This window comes from Pundamilia nyererei, unplaced genomic scaffold, assembly GCF_000239375.1.
Source record: "Pundamilia nyererei isolate P.nyererei 1_Seehausen unplaced genomic scaffold, PunNye1.0 scaffold00091, whole genome shotgun sequence".
Lineage (NCBI taxonomy): Eukaryota > Metazoa > Chordata > Actinopteri > Cichliformes > Cichlidae > Pundamilia > Pundamilia nyererei.
This window is the reverse complement of record NW_005187492.1, coordinates 850,510-867,344: the sequence shown is the minus strand read 5'-3', so window position 1 is coordinate 867,344 and position 16,835 is coordinate 850,510. Positions and strand designations below refer to the sequence as shown.

The following is a 16,835-nucleotide window of genomic DNA, read 5'->3' as shown; positions in this document are numbered from 1 at the left end:
AGCTGTGAATAAATGAAAGCAGTGAAGCCGTATATTACCCTGCCATTGTGAATTTACTATAGTTGCCATTTTGTCCAGCCACTTCAAATGGATCTCTTTTATAATCAATACACTCAGTAAAACATCGAACATATTGCCACGTTGGCAAAAATCTCGGCTCGCTGTGTTTGCCCATCCTTTATTCAGTGTTTGTATTTGTTTCCTAATTTGTGCCTCATGAATGTTAACCGAGGGCTTTGTGCTGTTCCTCTTGTAGCAGTGTTCAGTACCGGCAACTAAGCCGACTCTCCTCAAGGATGTCGATGCACTTTGAGCCCATCTTGTCACATTAATCAATATAGCTTGTGCCTATGCAGCTGTTGTGTATTGACTGCCACATCAGTCAGCTGCATTCGTTTTTGAGATGTTTTCACTGCAAGCTGATATGAGAAGATGTTGTCATGGTTGCACAGAAATTGTTTTGAAACGCTATAGGTCATCTTCTGCCATGATATCAGTAAGCACAGTGGAGGGAAAGGGCAAAATATAATAGAACTTACTGGGTTGAATATCCATTTAGAGAAACTCAAATAGAGAGCATAATGTCCGCTGTGCATCATTTGGATGGAATAGGAAATGCTAAATGGCCTCATATTGACAGACACACTCTCCCTGTATTCATTTTTATCACGTGCACACACATTCGCACGTGCGCGCGCCACTCACATCCACGCACACGTTTCTTTTCTGCACTCTCTGACTAATGAGGCCTGGGGCTGGAGATGGTTCCATCAAGGAACTTCCCCCTCTCTTTCTCCTCTCTCTCTCTCGTTCTCAAACACGCACCTGATTGATAGCAGTGATTTGACTGAGAAAAGGGAAATGGGAAATTGAAAAATGGTGGGAGAAGATTGGAAACAACGTGCTGATTATAAACTCTGTGAGGAAACAAAAGGCTTTCCCTCTGCCTTTTCTCTTAGCTCTGAGGTAGCAGGTGTGTGTCTGACAGGTGCCTGATTGAGGCGCACAAAAGACATTACAACTGCAAACAAATGGACGTACTTAGCGTCCCCGGATGCAGTTAACGTTTTGGGCTGATAGAAGTGATTATGAGTATATGAGCACACGCAGCCGGGGAATGGGCCCAGGTGTTTGGGTGAGTGGAGCAAGAAGGCAGCCATGTTATTGTTGTGATGATAATAATCCATCTATACAATTAATGGTATGCCATCACCAAGGTCATCAGCCTTTGGAGATGTATTTAATATGTCTCATATTGTAATAATAGAGCCTTTCTGCGCTGGCGACACATACACAGGAGGTGTAAGACCGCACAGATTTATCATCATGAGAAAAAAAAGAAAAGAAGCGTGAGTGAAAAAGTGAGAACAACAGACGCTGTGTTCCAAATTCGCTGATTTACAAAATAACCTCAGTTACCTCGATGCCATCGCCATTTATTCTGGTCTTTTTATGTTTATGCTCTTTTGTTTCATGATCAAAAAAACCACAAAACCACAAAAAAACCCCAGCACTTTCACAACAGTGGCATAAATTAGCCACTGCCTCCTTTTGGAAAGCCTTTGTGTATTCCATAAATAAGGGAGCATCTTGGCTGAAGCCCCGGTGGTTTAATATTCTCTGAGAGCTTCCAGACAGTGAGTGGTGGTGCAGCAGCTGTCTCTTGACCCTGCCGGACCCCCACTTACCCCTCTGACCATCTCCTTTCCACTGGGCAGGCTGTGGCGATGACAAGCCTGTCAGAAGCTTCTCCTAATGTCCTAATTACCCCTCACACACACATACACGCAGGCGTGCTTGCACAGATGTACACACATTCCTAGTGAGTAAGCAAATATGCTGGCAGACAAGCTAAAAAGGACGCACTCACGTTCTCACCGTTTCCTGCTTGAGTATTGCTCATGTGAATTTTCCTTGCAAGAGACCGCACATTAGGTGAGGCATTACAGTGTAACCAGAATAGCAGTGGTTCTTCCCCATAAACAGTTCTTGGAGTCTTGATCTGAAACATTTCTTGTTTCTTTTTTTTTTTATCTGGGCACAATCAGAGCATCGGTTTCTCTACTGTGATAACAAACGTGGCACTCCTGCTGCAACTTTCTTTTAAAAACTGACACCAGGCTGAAAAGAGGTTTCAAAGTGCCTGCTGCCTCTGAGCAGAAAAAAAAGACACCAAAAAGTTGCAGCATCACCCGAAATAGACAACGTGAATGAGACGTGATGTGTCACTTTGCCAGAGGTTAAGCTTTGCTTCGGCTTAGAACACGAGTCTCTTCTCTGGTGCATGGTTTTGGGTGCAGAGCGTAGTGCTGCTGCCGCTGCTGCACTTAAGTCTGTGCTCAGTCAACTAGTCTTGTTAACATAACAGAGTGGATCATTGTGCCTGGTAGGAAAAAAAAGGAAATCATTGTACCTCCCAGCAAAAGCAGTTGCTAAGTGATTCATAGACCCGGATAGTTACTGCATTTGTCACAATCAGCATGACTTAATCGTGTGCTGCTATACCGTTCTCCCTTCCTCATATTGTGCTGATTTGCAATATATCTTTTGAAAAAGTGTTGTTTTGTAATTCTTGTCGGATCACCTTTAGTTTGACAGATCTAAAGCAAGCACTGTCTCTTTTATTTTGCTTTTATTTTTGCCACTTTTCTTGGTAACAGGGATTGTGTGGTGCCTATCATGTGAGACCGTGTGGAAGAGCAGCCTGGCATCCACACTCATCAGAAATTTGTTAGCAGCTTTTTTTTTTAAACACACGCACACACCCCACCCCCTTGTTTTTTGTTTTTTTCTTTATGACACGACTGTAAGACACGAACACTACCGGAGCTGTGCGGAGCTGTCATGAAAGCGGTTGGCTGCTGTTTGCAATTTTTTTTCTCTTTTTTTCTGTCAGCCGCAGAGACATTTTCATGTGTATTGTGAACGACAGCACCCAGTCAGGTACACCGATGATATTATTCACCTTTTATGCTTTCAAAGGCGTTTCTAACACTGACATGTCTTAATTTGAAAATTGCATTCACAAGAACACGCATCTCTGGGAATTTCTGTGCAATTGCAGATGCCCATAGCACTTCACTGAGGGGGGACAGGGCACCGAATTCAATATAGCTACTTTTTTCTTTTTTTATCTGACAGCATTTCTGAAGGATTACCCTTTAATCTCCCAACGCAGAGACTCGCGTCAGCTACATGTGTCTTGCTGGCGCTGCTCACACAATCAAGCAATAGATTGGACCTTTACAAAGCATATCCCATTAACACAGAGCAATTACCCACTTCTGTGGGGATATTTGCAAAATCTCCTTTTTGTTGCGGTTTATCAAGCAGAAACATGCTTTGCATCTCCTGTAAGCCTACCTGATTATAATGTCTCAATTGACTCAGGGGAAATTTAATCTGAATATTCCTGGCCGTGTTTACAGGTGAGCATTTTCTGATATTTCACTGACTGTTTGGGCTGGATTAAGTAGTACCGGAGAGGTGATAATAAAAGAAGTGGGTCAAGTACATAAATGAAATGCAACTTAATTAGTTCTGCCATTTTACAGAGTAGAAAATAGCTCTTTTTTTTTAGTATAACAAGAGCACACAATCTTGAGAGGTCCACTCAGAAGCTTTTTGTAGAGATTTAGGCCATATTATTCAGTCTTAATTGGCGGATGACGTTGGCTCCATTGTCGTAGAGATTAAGCTGCTCGGTAGCTGTTATGATTTCAACCACGTCAACTTTTAAGTCATCTGCTTGACTAAATGTTATGTAATCCCAACTCAGGTCTGTTTGCTTTTTTAAAAAAAAAGGTTTTTAGGAGTCAATTAATGACTATTTTCATGACACATTAAGCAGTGAGTAAGCCTAATATTATTTCCTTAGGCTCAGTAGACTTTTTAGTCTTTGTGTTTTGCAACAACCCATAACTCAAAGAAGTATTTCATAATTTGCAAGGTTGATTTATGCCAAAGGGATGACTCACTTTCCACCCCAAATGGGAAAATAAATCCTTTGTTTTGGTAGATAAGAAAGGTCTCCCACCTGAGAGCTGTTGGCACTGAACTTTTGTCTGAGCACCCACAGACTGTAACTACAGATGGGCTTAGCCACTTTTCACAATGTAGCTGCAAACATTTTTATTTATTTATTTATTTATTTATTTTTTTTGAGAAGTGATCATAGTTTGGATGAGAGGGTAAAATGCTGAGACAGCAGCTAATGCTTGTTTAATGAGGTGTATCCATATATACTGCTTGGGTGCATCCCACAGTCAGTATCTGCTAATTTATGCTAAGTAATATACAAATAAAAAGTTAAAGACAAGCAGGAGCGCATGGTGGTGCTAACGACACAGCAGGCCATAATAATTGAACTAAAACTCCAACCCCACAGGCATGACAGAGAGGTGGCTCTTTCATGCCAAGCTGCTAATAATGGATAGCATTATAGCTTAATGTAGCTTAAATAGGTGGGCTGTTAAAACAGTTATACACTATTGGAGATAAATTATCTGAATTTCAGGAGCAGGACCGCGCCTCCAAACACGCCCCTTCTGGATCTTATCTATATATGATGACCCAGTTCTACATGCTGTTCGTTCCCGCTTTCGTGCCCCATCCTCCCTCCCCTTTTTTCAATTCTTTCACTTATTCACTTCTTATTAGTACATGAGGATCTGCCAGGCCTGGCAGCTGCATTGAGAAAATGACAACATGGGCCCAGCTAGTGAATTGTCATGATGTAAAATATTAGCTTTGGGGATTAAAACTGCACTTTTTGTACTGGTTTGAAAGCTGCTATTAAATAAAACCTGATCACTTATCATTTTAACTCGCGAGTCTTCGGGGCCTGACTCACCTTTGAACCCTGCATCAAGTGGCCATCAGAGGAACTGCTGCCTTGACATTTGAGTCTTCATTTTTCAGCCCTGGAGTTGCTATATGTATGCACACTATTAGGCCAATAGGCTACCTACAGTACAAACCTGGAATGTCTGCGAATTTGTTTTGCTGTTGATAAATGAATAGATAGGCTTTCAGCTAAAGCATGGAGCGTGCTCAGATGTCATGAAGACGCCTCCAACCATTTCATCTGCAGTTCACAGAAAAAATAAATGGCGTATCTGCGGAAACTGAACAAATTGTTTAATAGGGATTTCAAACTAGTTACAACTGATAAGAAAGACTAGAGTAAAGTGTTAGAGACTGGTTTTTGATCTTATTTGTGAGGAAAGCAGAGTTTCTTTCATCAGTTTGCTTTGTGAAAATTCTGACCTCAAAAGTCGCCTGTGTTTATTGGGTCCACTCTGCAGGAGTCCGCTTCTCCATCCGATTTCCTTGAAGAGAAAAAGTTTGAAGCCCACCTCTGATCCTACTAATTAAATGAAAACACAGTGGGCTACCCACAGTAAGACAGCATTACTCCACACACACATGCACTGTCGCAAAGGTAACCAGTGTGGGTGTCTCTATGGGGAACTACACCAAGCTCCAACATCCCACTCTGTTGTGTCCTCTTATGCAGTGCGATCACACACTAGGTTGACATGCAACACGCTGCAGATCATGAGCATAAATAAGCAAGGGATGTTTTACCTGAAAGGAAGAACATTAATTCAAAGGCATCACTCTAGTACTGAGAAGAAATGTTGCCTCATTAGTGTTACCCCACTGCTTTTACCGAGCAGTAGGAAGAGAGAGAGAGAGGCTATGTGCCACTCTTGCCACACAGACATCTTGTCTCCGGAGATCTTAGTTTGCCTCAGTGACTAAAAAACAGCGTGCATTATTATGGATTCACTGGGGTGGCAATGGGTTGAACGTAGACCCCTGAATACTGGTGCACTTAGAGCCTCACTTCGTATAGAAAACATACTGCAGTGCAAGAGTCTGCCCTTTCAAATGCTCACAATGAGCCGGTTTCCAGCAGGAAATGTAGCATCAATGTAGGTGGAGAGTGTGAAATGCTCCACTTTTGTGTTTCTGAACATAATGTTGCTCATTGTGCAGAACGGGAAGATGAGATTTGGATGAAAAGGAAAAGAGGTGAGGCGACAAGGACAGACATTATTTGGAGGACGGTTAGCCTGCCTGCTCTCATCCAGTGTGATTGACATATTGGTGCAATGGGTGCACTCGCACGAATGCCATCACATGCATTTCCCCAGAAATCTGTCTATCAGCACTGTCTAAGCAGAGCGACAGCCATGACATCTAATCACAGGCGAGCTGGCACCTCATAACTTCTACCTAATGTGCTGCAGGTACAGAGGAGAGAAGGGGAGCGCTGCACGACAGCACCCCCGCCACCAAAACACTATTTATAGCCCCTTCAGAGGCCACCAGCAGGAAGTGGATCATACTGAAGGGTTAGGGAAGGTGTCACTACACTATATCACAAGTCTCTGTGTTTAGATATAGGTCTCTGTTGACAAGATTAAACACCGAGATGCCCCGCTATCAGGCCGACGCATTTTTCTGGGTTATAGTCCTGACAAAGTATTGCAGCAAAACGAGGGCAGATATGGTACACATACAAGATGATAATGAGTCATTTACATAATGTTGCTACAACATTATAATTACCTGGCAATTAAAGCAGCTCAAAAGCCTCATTATGGACTGTCCTGAGGGCTGGTTGGACTGGGATACATGCAGCGTGCTCATTCAAGCTCAAGTCTATCAACGTCTATTATTCGTGAGTTCTTTTTTTCTTTTTTTTTTACATCAACTGCCCAGAAGCCTCATTCTGGTGAATTAGCACATATAAGCAAGTTTTGGCTGACACGCTGTGTTTTAGATGAAGCAAAGCTTTAAGTTGGTGAGATATCGTTGCGGGCTCCTGGACAACGTTCAAAATTTGTTTCCCATCATGTGTGATTTGTCACTCACATTTTTGTGTCCCGAGGGACTTGCTGACACGTCGAAAATGCACAAAGGAGCCATAACAAGGACATGTGTCATACCTTACACCCTTATTAAGCCAGCAATGACAAGTTAGACAGGCAGTCACTTCACCATACTGTACAGCACGCTTGGCACTGAAGCTCCCATTGCTCACAGCCAGAGTAAAGAAGCACCAAAGTCTGTGTGAAATGTCAATATAATAAAAGATGGTGCGAAATATAAAAATGTAGATGTGCAGCAAGGGGGCAAGAGATTTGTGTGTGTGTGCATGTGTGTGTGTCAGAGTTGTTTATGAATAGCAGACAATGAATGATGGAAGCTCTCCCGAGGGTACAGGCCCTGAGCAATGCTGCAGGGACTTGGGAACGCGCCAGTCTCCCATGCCCTGTGAGATGCCAGTTTGGGTGGGCACCGTTCCGAATGGGTGCTCTCTTCTCCAGGATACACGGCGGGTCCCAGGGGAGCGTCTCCAGGCAGTGGCTGCTCCACAGTGGGGCTGGCTGGAATCTCAATCAGGGACACAAGGGGTAGAAAACAAAGTCCAAATATTCCCTCTGTACCTCTATATTGATGTAACATCGGAAAATAGATGAAGGCAGGAAAATGGCTCATTACGTCGGAATCGCACACACCTGTGTTGTAAAAATGACTCATTATGACGGCTTTTGTATTTGTCTTAATTGGTGGAAAATTACACAAATAGCATATGGAGCTTGAATTTAATGAATTTCAACAAGCCTATTTAAAAATTATGAATATGCTTTTTGTTACCAGTGGAATATAGCTCCCTGCTTACATCCTGTCTGCTCACAACTTGTCTGTTTTTTTTTCTCCTCTTTTCTCTCCTGCTCTCCTTCTCACCTGTGCTGCAACAGGAGCTGCTGAAACCCTGACAGGTAATCTTTCTTTTTGCTACCTGCTGTTCATTTGGAAGTGCTTGCTTCTGTCTGTGTCTGTTGATTGGCTGTCCATTGCGGTTTGTTCATCTGTGCATATTTACATGAATGGCTGGTTATGTTCATAACGTTTCTTTTCAGGAAGGAGGAGATAGCCGTCGGCTCACAGCTCTGATCCTCTGTTTTTATTTGTAATTCTCAAATCAACATTTCACCACATGTAATGGCTGATTTCGATTTCTTTTCAAGCCACTTGGTTTCCTCTTCAATTTGTCTGTAGTTTTGACACATTCCTGCTCCTAACTATAGACGTTTTGCTAATCTCCTCCCATTCTGTAGCCTCTCCAAAAGTTGAATCTCAGCAGTAAAAGTGTGAGGAATGAATTTAACAATGTGTTTTTCTCTCTTTCCGAGCTGTAAACAGCAGTATTTTCACATAATTTCCATCCTGTAATAAACTAAATCAGTGCTACTTCCCAGGCTAAGAGCTGTAATTACCTAGTTTGAGGGGTGAGGCTATGAAAAAAAAAGACCTGTCACGACAGAATATCCACTAAGGTTATTTTCCCAAGCTGCTCCTTTATCAGAGGATAAGTGTTGCAAGTAAACACTCAAAAAGAGTTAATATGGAATGAAGCATGATATTATCATATTAGTGCCTAAACTTAACCGAATTACTAGTTAACTTATTACTAGTACTAGTACTGGGTTGGCCCAGCTTTTGCCTCCAGAACTGCTTTAATAGCATCGTTTGAACAAGGTGCTGGAACAATTCTCAGAGATTTTGGTGAATATCGTCATCGTCTGTTACACAGTTGTTGCAGATTTGTTGGCTGGACAGCAAAAATAATCAGTTAGGCTGTTCCATTAAAATGGTAATCAATTGATGGTGGACCAAAGTGTACCCAGAAAATATCCCTGACATCATTAAACCAACACCAGCAGCCTGAACTGTTGATCCAAGACATGATGGGCCCATTTCAATTTCTGACCCTACCATCATAATGTCACAGTAAAAACAAAGACTCATCAGACCAAGCAGTGTTCTTTAACTTTGGTGAATGCATACGAACTGATAGGAGTCTGGTCTTCTGCTGCTGCAGCCCATCTCGTTCAAGGTTCAACGTTCAGTCAGTGATCAGTGCTGAGTGTTGTGCATTCAGAGATGCTTCTCTGCATAGACATGTAAACCCTAGAAATCTCTGTGACATTGTGGTTTTTAACCTCCTAAGACCCGAACTCTTTCATGGCATACATTTTTAATTTCTCTTTGGTATTTGGCTTTATAGTGTTTGATAGGACACTATAAAGTTACAATCGAGTAATGATGTGCAAAACTCTTTATTTGGTGTCTGAACACAGCAGCGTTTTGCCTGAGTACAAAAACAAAATGAGAAACAACAATTGTGCGCCTTTGAACAATATGGCTCATTTGAAAGCCATTTGAAAGAGCAAAATTTAGTATTGTGGTCTAGACAACCCAAAATGTGATGTGGACGCCGGTCCTAGGAGGTTAAAATACTCAGGCCAGCATATCTGGCACCAACGATTATACCACATTCAAAGTCACTTGAATTGCCTAAATGTATCGAGTTCCTTCCATGTGATTGGATGGTTATGTGGTGTCATTAAAGAGCAGTTGAACAGGTGTACCTAGTGAAGTAGCTTGTGAGTGTAGTATATGGTGTTTAACCTTTCATGGACCAATACAAAAACAAACAGTGAACACAGTGAGTGTGCAGACCTAGTGAGAATCATTCAAAGGGATTTCTCATATCTTTGCAGTTTTAATTCACTTAAAACTCATCTCTAAAGAGCTACTACCACTGATGAGTGTGATTTATAAACCCGCTGGAGTCTTTCGTTTCTGTGAGAAAAACAACACTGTAATATTTTAGTTGATAAAAGATGCTTTTTCAGGAAGTTGTGTTGCAGCATCATTATACAAACGGGCACCCTTAGCTTCTAAGAGAGCTTATATTTAGTTAGAAAAAAAACGATGGTCAAATTAGGGGGTACGAATTATTTTTTTGAAGCTTTTCCATGCAGGTCTAGGAGAAATGGCACAGCGCTAATTATACCCTGAGACACAGGCCTTCTTTCTTGTGAACATCCTTAAAACAGCATTTCATCATGAGGATCAGGATTTAATGACTGAGAGGGATAAAGTGCAAAAAGGCAGCATCAGAGAAAGAGAGGGAGAAACTTTTATTGTTAATGACTGTCTATAGTCCTGGTTGTTCCTTGAAAGGACATGACTGCTGCAGACAGCGGTGACTCAAGGGAGAGGAATTGGGGGCTGGCTATCCTGCTTTTTGCTGCCCCTTTCATGTCTTTTGATGTGAAAACAAGAGAGAAAAGTTCAAAGAAAGCACGAGCTCCATTCAAAAGGTGCCTGTCTCCGAACTTCTGATGGAATAGCCGACCCCCCTAATATTTCCTGATTTCGTCAACTTTTGTAAAAATTGGTCAGGTTTGTGCCGTTTTGCATTTTGAGTACGGCTGATGAACCGAGACTCCGCGCCAGACACTTCATGCCAGATTGTACATCCCCTTGGAGAGCACACAGACTTTTGAAGGTCTGTATTTCCCTCTGACTGTTTCATTCAGTATGTTGTGATGCAGGAACAGGAGGGCAGCCATGTGTAGAGATACAGGCACTTTACTCTCCCAGACAGCTGCTGGAATGAGTGTGAATTTATCAGCCAGTCATCTGTGCCATGCCTCTGCCCACTCCCCCCTTCATCCCCACCCACCACCCAGAATTAATGACTGCCTTTCCTCATTTGCACCCAATCATGACTAGGATGCCGAGGCAATTGAAAATGTTTACTTCAATTGCGAAAACCCTCCATGTTCCACAAAGTGGCCTGTTTTTACTTTGATGGGATTGCTAATCACAGCGACGATATTTATGTGTGTTTTGAATTGGAGATGAGCCTAGGCTAGGATATTGGAGGGGGACCAACCTTGCTTGGGGCTGCTAAACCTTATGGAGAATTTATCTTTTGCGTTCCCTTTCTCTCAGCCCAACAGATTGGGAGCTGAATAACCTTGCTTTGAGGCTGCTGCTCTATGTTGCTGTTGTGACTGCCAAATATATTACTTTTACAGCAATGAAATAAAATAGACATCAAAACACTACACTTTGCTTTTGCCTAAAAACACTATTATGTAGTGTACAGAGGAGCTGCACTGTATTGTTTTCTTTATACTATACTAGAATGCATCCACATTTTAAATCTTCACGTGAGGTCATTTTTGATTTGATGCTCACCATTATCTTGTTTTATTCTATTATTTTAGATGGTAAACAACTAGTGTAGCTAGAAAGTGCCTCTTTCTTCTTATCACTGATTCAGTCGTTCTCATACACCATATTGCTAATGGGTCAGGAGCAAATTATGTGACACTGGAGACTTTAAAAGCTGTGATTAAAGTCTGATATAGGTTTTTTTGTAGACTAATAACATTCTGTGAAACCCATGAGACCAGAATACTGACTTTAAACTAATGCAGCTCATCAGAACAAACCCTGAATTGCCGTCATATTGAATTTTTCCTTCACCTCACAATGAGCCCTGTTTCCTTGAAATTACTTCCTTATTCAAGTAAACTGCACTCTCAAGGGAGGCATCTCCTGGATTCAAATACGTTTGTAGTCAAGTCAACATATCTTTGCCATTTATGTTTTTGTTTTCTTCCCTTTTTCAGGCAACAAATCACATTAGATGGTTGGAACCAACCCTCAGAAACTGAGGAGAAGCTGACATGAGCTCCAGCTTCTTCTTTGAGTAATGTTTGTGCCTAATCTAATCTGAAAAGTTAACTTAAAAGAAAAAAGGAGTAGAAATGTCTAAAGGTTACAAGCTGGGGTTAAAGTGGGATTTCACAGGTGTAGCAGTGCAGCTTGGAGAAAAGAAGACCTCAAATAGTCACACTTTTTGTATGCTCTGTGACCAGCTAACCTGTGTTGTAACACCTCACAGCTCGTTATTCTACTGAATTCAGCAACTTATAAGTAGGGCTTACACAAACCTTATGGCTAGATTTCCAATCCCTAGATGCTATATAGCTATTATAGGTAGAATTTGGTGAGTGAATCTAATCCGCATTATTGCCTTAAATGTAAACTAATTGCTACCCTGTATGTAACCAGTCCATTACTGAAGACTTTATCACAATACTGTAAGCTAACCAGGTTAGCCTGCACTAAACTGCCTAGTTTTTAACGCAGTGTTTGAATAACACAGACAAACTATACTTCAAGATATTTCACTAAAACCTAATTCAGCAACACACCTTGTGTAGATCCAGTTTATGATTTTAAAAACTCTGCAATGAATTAGGACATTATATGCAAGCTTAACATTGCCAGTGTGTAACATTTCACTTGCTAAGCTGTGCTTACCTTTGAAAATAGTCTCCCGTCTTCTCCTTTCCTCCCCTTCTTACATCTTTATCCATCTCTCTGTGTCACATATTGACATGTTTCCTCACGATTTTACATTTAACTCACAGACACATTTTGTCAGACTGCACAAAATAGTTTGTATGTTCTTTGAGCTGTTTCTAAAGGCACGTTTGAAATTACATAGCACATAAAAACAATGATCCTCCTCAGTAGTTAACCAGATCCTTGAAGTTTTGCGACCGCCACTTTGCATCTGCACCATTAACACATTAAAAGGTACACGTATGTCCATGATGTCGCTGGAAGCAACGCCAGGCTGCAGCACATGAGAAATGAACTCTTGATTCTTCCGACACATGATCCCCTGGTTACAACTCTTCAACATGGTTTTGGTTCATATGTGAGGATGAGGATCAGATTATGCTACTTTTCAGCCTGTTTTTAAACTCGTGCTGTTACGCTATCACAAAAAAAGGCTGTTTAATTCTGTGTTTAACCATAAAGCCTGGCTAGCATACCAGTAATGCCCTTGCAGTTAGCTACAATGATAAATCCATTCCTGTCTTTCTGGCTGTCACATAATTTTTCTCCTTAGGTTAACTTTTACAAGGTTTTTATCATTCAATCATCTATCATTGCTTGTATTAGAAATGTAATAAAAGTTCAACATTTGTGGCAGGGGGTTGGGCAGGAGTGTGGAAGGTATTGTCACACTGGTATACAGCCTGCTATAGCAAGCCAGGGATTTTTGTAAGTTTGGCCTACGTTTCAGAACCGTTACACCTCCGTGAACTCGCTTGTCAGGTATTTTGTTGAAGAGAAAATAGGTTTGCGTTCAATTGTAAAGGGGAATATAGTGTAGCTGTTTGAACTTATATTTTGGGGAGCAGGATTGTCACAATATATAGTGTTTATTGATTAATTCACAGTTAACCGTTACACAGTTTTTTCAGGTACCTGGTAGATTGTGGTGATTCCTCTATGGATTCATCCTGTGGCAGTGTGCACTATTTTGCACTGACTTTAGTCACAGTGTAGGTGGGATCCACACTTTTCTGATCTGCATGTGCACTATCCACTCATTATTTGCTGTGGCTTGTTTTTACACAAGGGAAACTAAAGGTCTAATATATATGTTACATTAAAACATAGATCTCATTTCCATTTTTATATGCATTACAATCCATCAGTCAGAGGTAATGTGCTGAAAAAGATGGGGCTTCAAACCTTTTTTTGCATTTTCTCATGTACTCTCTCATTTACACATTCAGTCATTGTTGTCCTATCTGAGCAGGTATTCTTGGACGTATTCTTAGTCCATGCCTGTTCAGCAGTATTACATGAAATTGTCCTCAACCACATTAGCATGTAGTAAATATTACCTATTTACGATAAACCTTTAATTGACTGTATTGTGTACTTGTTGGACATAATCTGTGGCTGTTTTTACCTATTACCTTCCTTTTGTCCTGAGCCTGAGACCCGGCAGCAGAGTGGAATGAAATGGGTAGTTCATTGCATCAGACAGGTCTGAGGAGCTTTTCTCCACAGGAGGTTAATTTCTTATTGCTTGCCGCATTCACAGAGTTCATTTTGAATCATGTTAGTTTGCCTGTCTATTCCCATTATCACTATCTGAAAATGCAGGCGTTTTTTTCCCCCCCTCCACTTTGTAAATGTCAGAATGCAATAGAGGTGTCTGACAACTCGGGCATGCAAATGTGCTTTTGATGTTTTCTTGGGGCTGTGGCTTAGAGTGTTGTTCCTCCGCTGGTGTGAATCTGAAGCATTAAAACGTATTCTCCATTCTTCTTACGCTTTTTTGGCTCCTGCCGGATAAATATAGCACAAGGTGACTTTTGATTCTCTTCCTCTTTCTCTCCAAAGACAGGGGAAACAAAGCAAGGCTTTTTGTGTGTGGGGGGTTTGGTGTGAGGTGTAAGTTACGATGACAAGGTCCAGGGTCTGTCAGTGGCAACAATGCCAGTGTACAGAGAGTGACTCAGATGCTTACAGCACTTTTATTCCTAGAGATACAGAACAGAACCGCTGAGCACACTGAGCACACATTGGTCACATGGAACCTCAGATGGAGGGCTCTGATAAAGCTTAACCATATACAGCATCCAACTCGGCTCATCTCTCCTCTCTCTGTTCTCTCGTGCTCTGTTTAACTCCCCCTCTCTTCTTCACCTCCTCCACCCCGCCCATATCTACTACTTGCCACTTTCTTACACTCGTTCTTTGTCTCTTTTTCTTCCTACCCTCTCCTCACTCCCTACCTTCGTGGGCAGCAGAGCTTACAGCCCATCTGGCACTGACTCACAGGGCCCACTCTGAGCTGGGGGAGATCAATAGTGACAAACACTGCACATGGCTCTTATATTAAAAGGATTAGACATGGCTGCAAACAGACAATCTACACGGCCTATTCACGTATCTTTGCACTGTGCGTGTGTTGACATGCAGTCCCTGTTGTTAGAAACATAAATATTTAAGATACTTTAAATATCCAGACAGAGATGCTTGTTCCACATTTCAAATGTATTTTTTGCTTCTGTGTTTTCCGCCTGCGTTGTGAAGTCGAAGGTCAGAATCTGGCAACTGACAACGTGACGGTGATTGAGGGGGAAACGGCCACCATCAGCTGCAGAGTGAGGAACAACGATGACTCCGTCATCCAGCTGCTCAACCCCAACAGACAGACCATTTACTTCAAAGACGTTAGACGTAAGTGCCAGTGTGTCTTGCACACACACACGCACACATACATACAGACACACAAACACACAAGATGTCTTTCTGCTGCGAGTCGTCATCATTCTTCCTTTTTTGAAGTTAAAGCATTTGTCAGTTAGCGCCTGTATTGTGTTTGTAAGCATGAAGCCTTGAAATGCAAACTTGTGGTCCTTGTTTGCACCAAGGACCATGAGTGCAAACAATTGATGGAAATAGAAGAAATCCAATTTCTTTTCATCCTGAGTACCAGATACCAAGAATATTTGTACTGTCAGTTTTAAAGAATCTTTTTTTTAATGTTTATGACTTTTATACAGTAGTTTGGCACTGGTAAGATAAGCCTGGTCACTCTTGGCATACTCCCGCTGGTATAAATACTTTCAGGATTTTGATAGTTATGCACAGTATGTGGGGTTGACATCTAGTAAACAAACAAAATAGATTACTTCTACTACTACTATTACTCTTTTATTTTGGTCATTTTAAATCATAGCTGAAAGCTGGAGTGTGTTGATGTGAGGACCCAAATGCAAGGACACAGAGAGGCAGAGTTTAAAACAAGAAGTGACTGACAGAAATTCAATAAACATAATCCATGAAAAAGCCCAAAGGGAAAAATAAACAGAAATCCCAAACAGGTATGAGATGAATCCAGAAACACTGGGTGATAACTAGGAATTAAAGACAAACAGGGACTCGGAGTTAGGAGTAAACGATATAACACAACAGAGGACGAAAAAAGACTGAGTTCATTTATACAGACAGGTGCACTGAGGGGTGACCAAAGAAAGTGGAAACAACAGGGGAACAAGAGACAGCTGAACTAAACCTAGATAAGAACAGAACAGATTAAAACACAGTATAAAACAAATGGGGAGACCAAAGCCACAAGTAGCCAAAAACAAACAAACAATACTACTAGATATCAAAACCAAAGCAAACAATAATCAAACACAGAACAAAGCAATTTGAAAAACTGGAACTTTACTCAAAAGTCTTCCGACTCAAAGACACGCGGTCATGATAATAATATGACCCTGTGATAATAGTCCAGGATACGGTGCCCCCGTTTCCTGGAATAATCTGCAGAAGGAGCTGAAATTGTCAGAAATGGTTACCTTGGGGGAGTTTAAGTCAAATTTTAGAAGAACAAGAGAATACCTCTTTTAGTCAGTGCGACTGTTTTTAATGTCGCTCTTAATGACCTAATGTCGTATATTGTTTTTCACATGTTTGTGTGGAAAATTGCATTTGTTTTTAATTGTTATGTCATTATGTGGCGTATGCGTGTTTGGCTTTTGCTGATTTTTACCTGGATAAATAGAGGAATAATAAAATAATAACACATATTAAATGGTCTGCATTTGTATAGCACTTTTCTAGTCCCTAAGGACCCCAAAGCGCTTCACACTACATTCAGTCATTCACGCAAACATTCACACACTGGCGATGGCAAGCCACAGCTGCCCTGGGGCGCACTGACAGAGGCGAGGCTGCCGGACACAGGCGCCACCGGGCCCTCTGACCACCACCAGTAGGCAGACATGGGGTTAGTATCTTGCCCAAGGATATTTGGCATGCAGCCAGGAGGCAGCCTGGGATCGAACCACCGACCTTCTGATTAGTGGCTGACCTGCTCTGCCACCTGAGCTACAGCCACCCCCTATTCAATTTATCCTAATCGTATTAATAGTAAGCAAACTAAGGTTATAATAATGGCTCTTCTTCCAGAAGACTATGGTGCAAGAATCTGTCTGGGTATAATTTAATCTGCAATGTGTGTATTAGTTTCCATGTTAAATACTCACTTTCAAACTTCAACATACAAAAACTGTAACCTAACAATTTTTTCCTCACTGTCAAGTGGAATAATTTATAATCTATTG

General features: G+C 41.5%; 1 protein-coding gene across 2 annotated transcripts in view; it reads left to right on the top strand.

The window, feature by feature from the left end:
* Window positions 1–16,835, top strand: part of cadm1b (cell adhesion molecule 1b) — a 164,290-nt gene that overhangs the window by 100,134 nt on the left and 47,321 nt on the right. For both annotated transcript variants that reach the window (XM_005739330.1, XM_005739329.1), the window contains exons 2-3: window positions 7,776–7,796; window positions 14,794–14,940. In XM_005739330.1, the coding sequence (XP_005739387.1) occupies window positions 7,776–7,796; window positions 14,794–14,940 (168 nt within the window). The remainder of the gene's footprint in view (window positions 1–7,775; window positions 7,797–14,793; window positions 14,941–16,835) is intronic.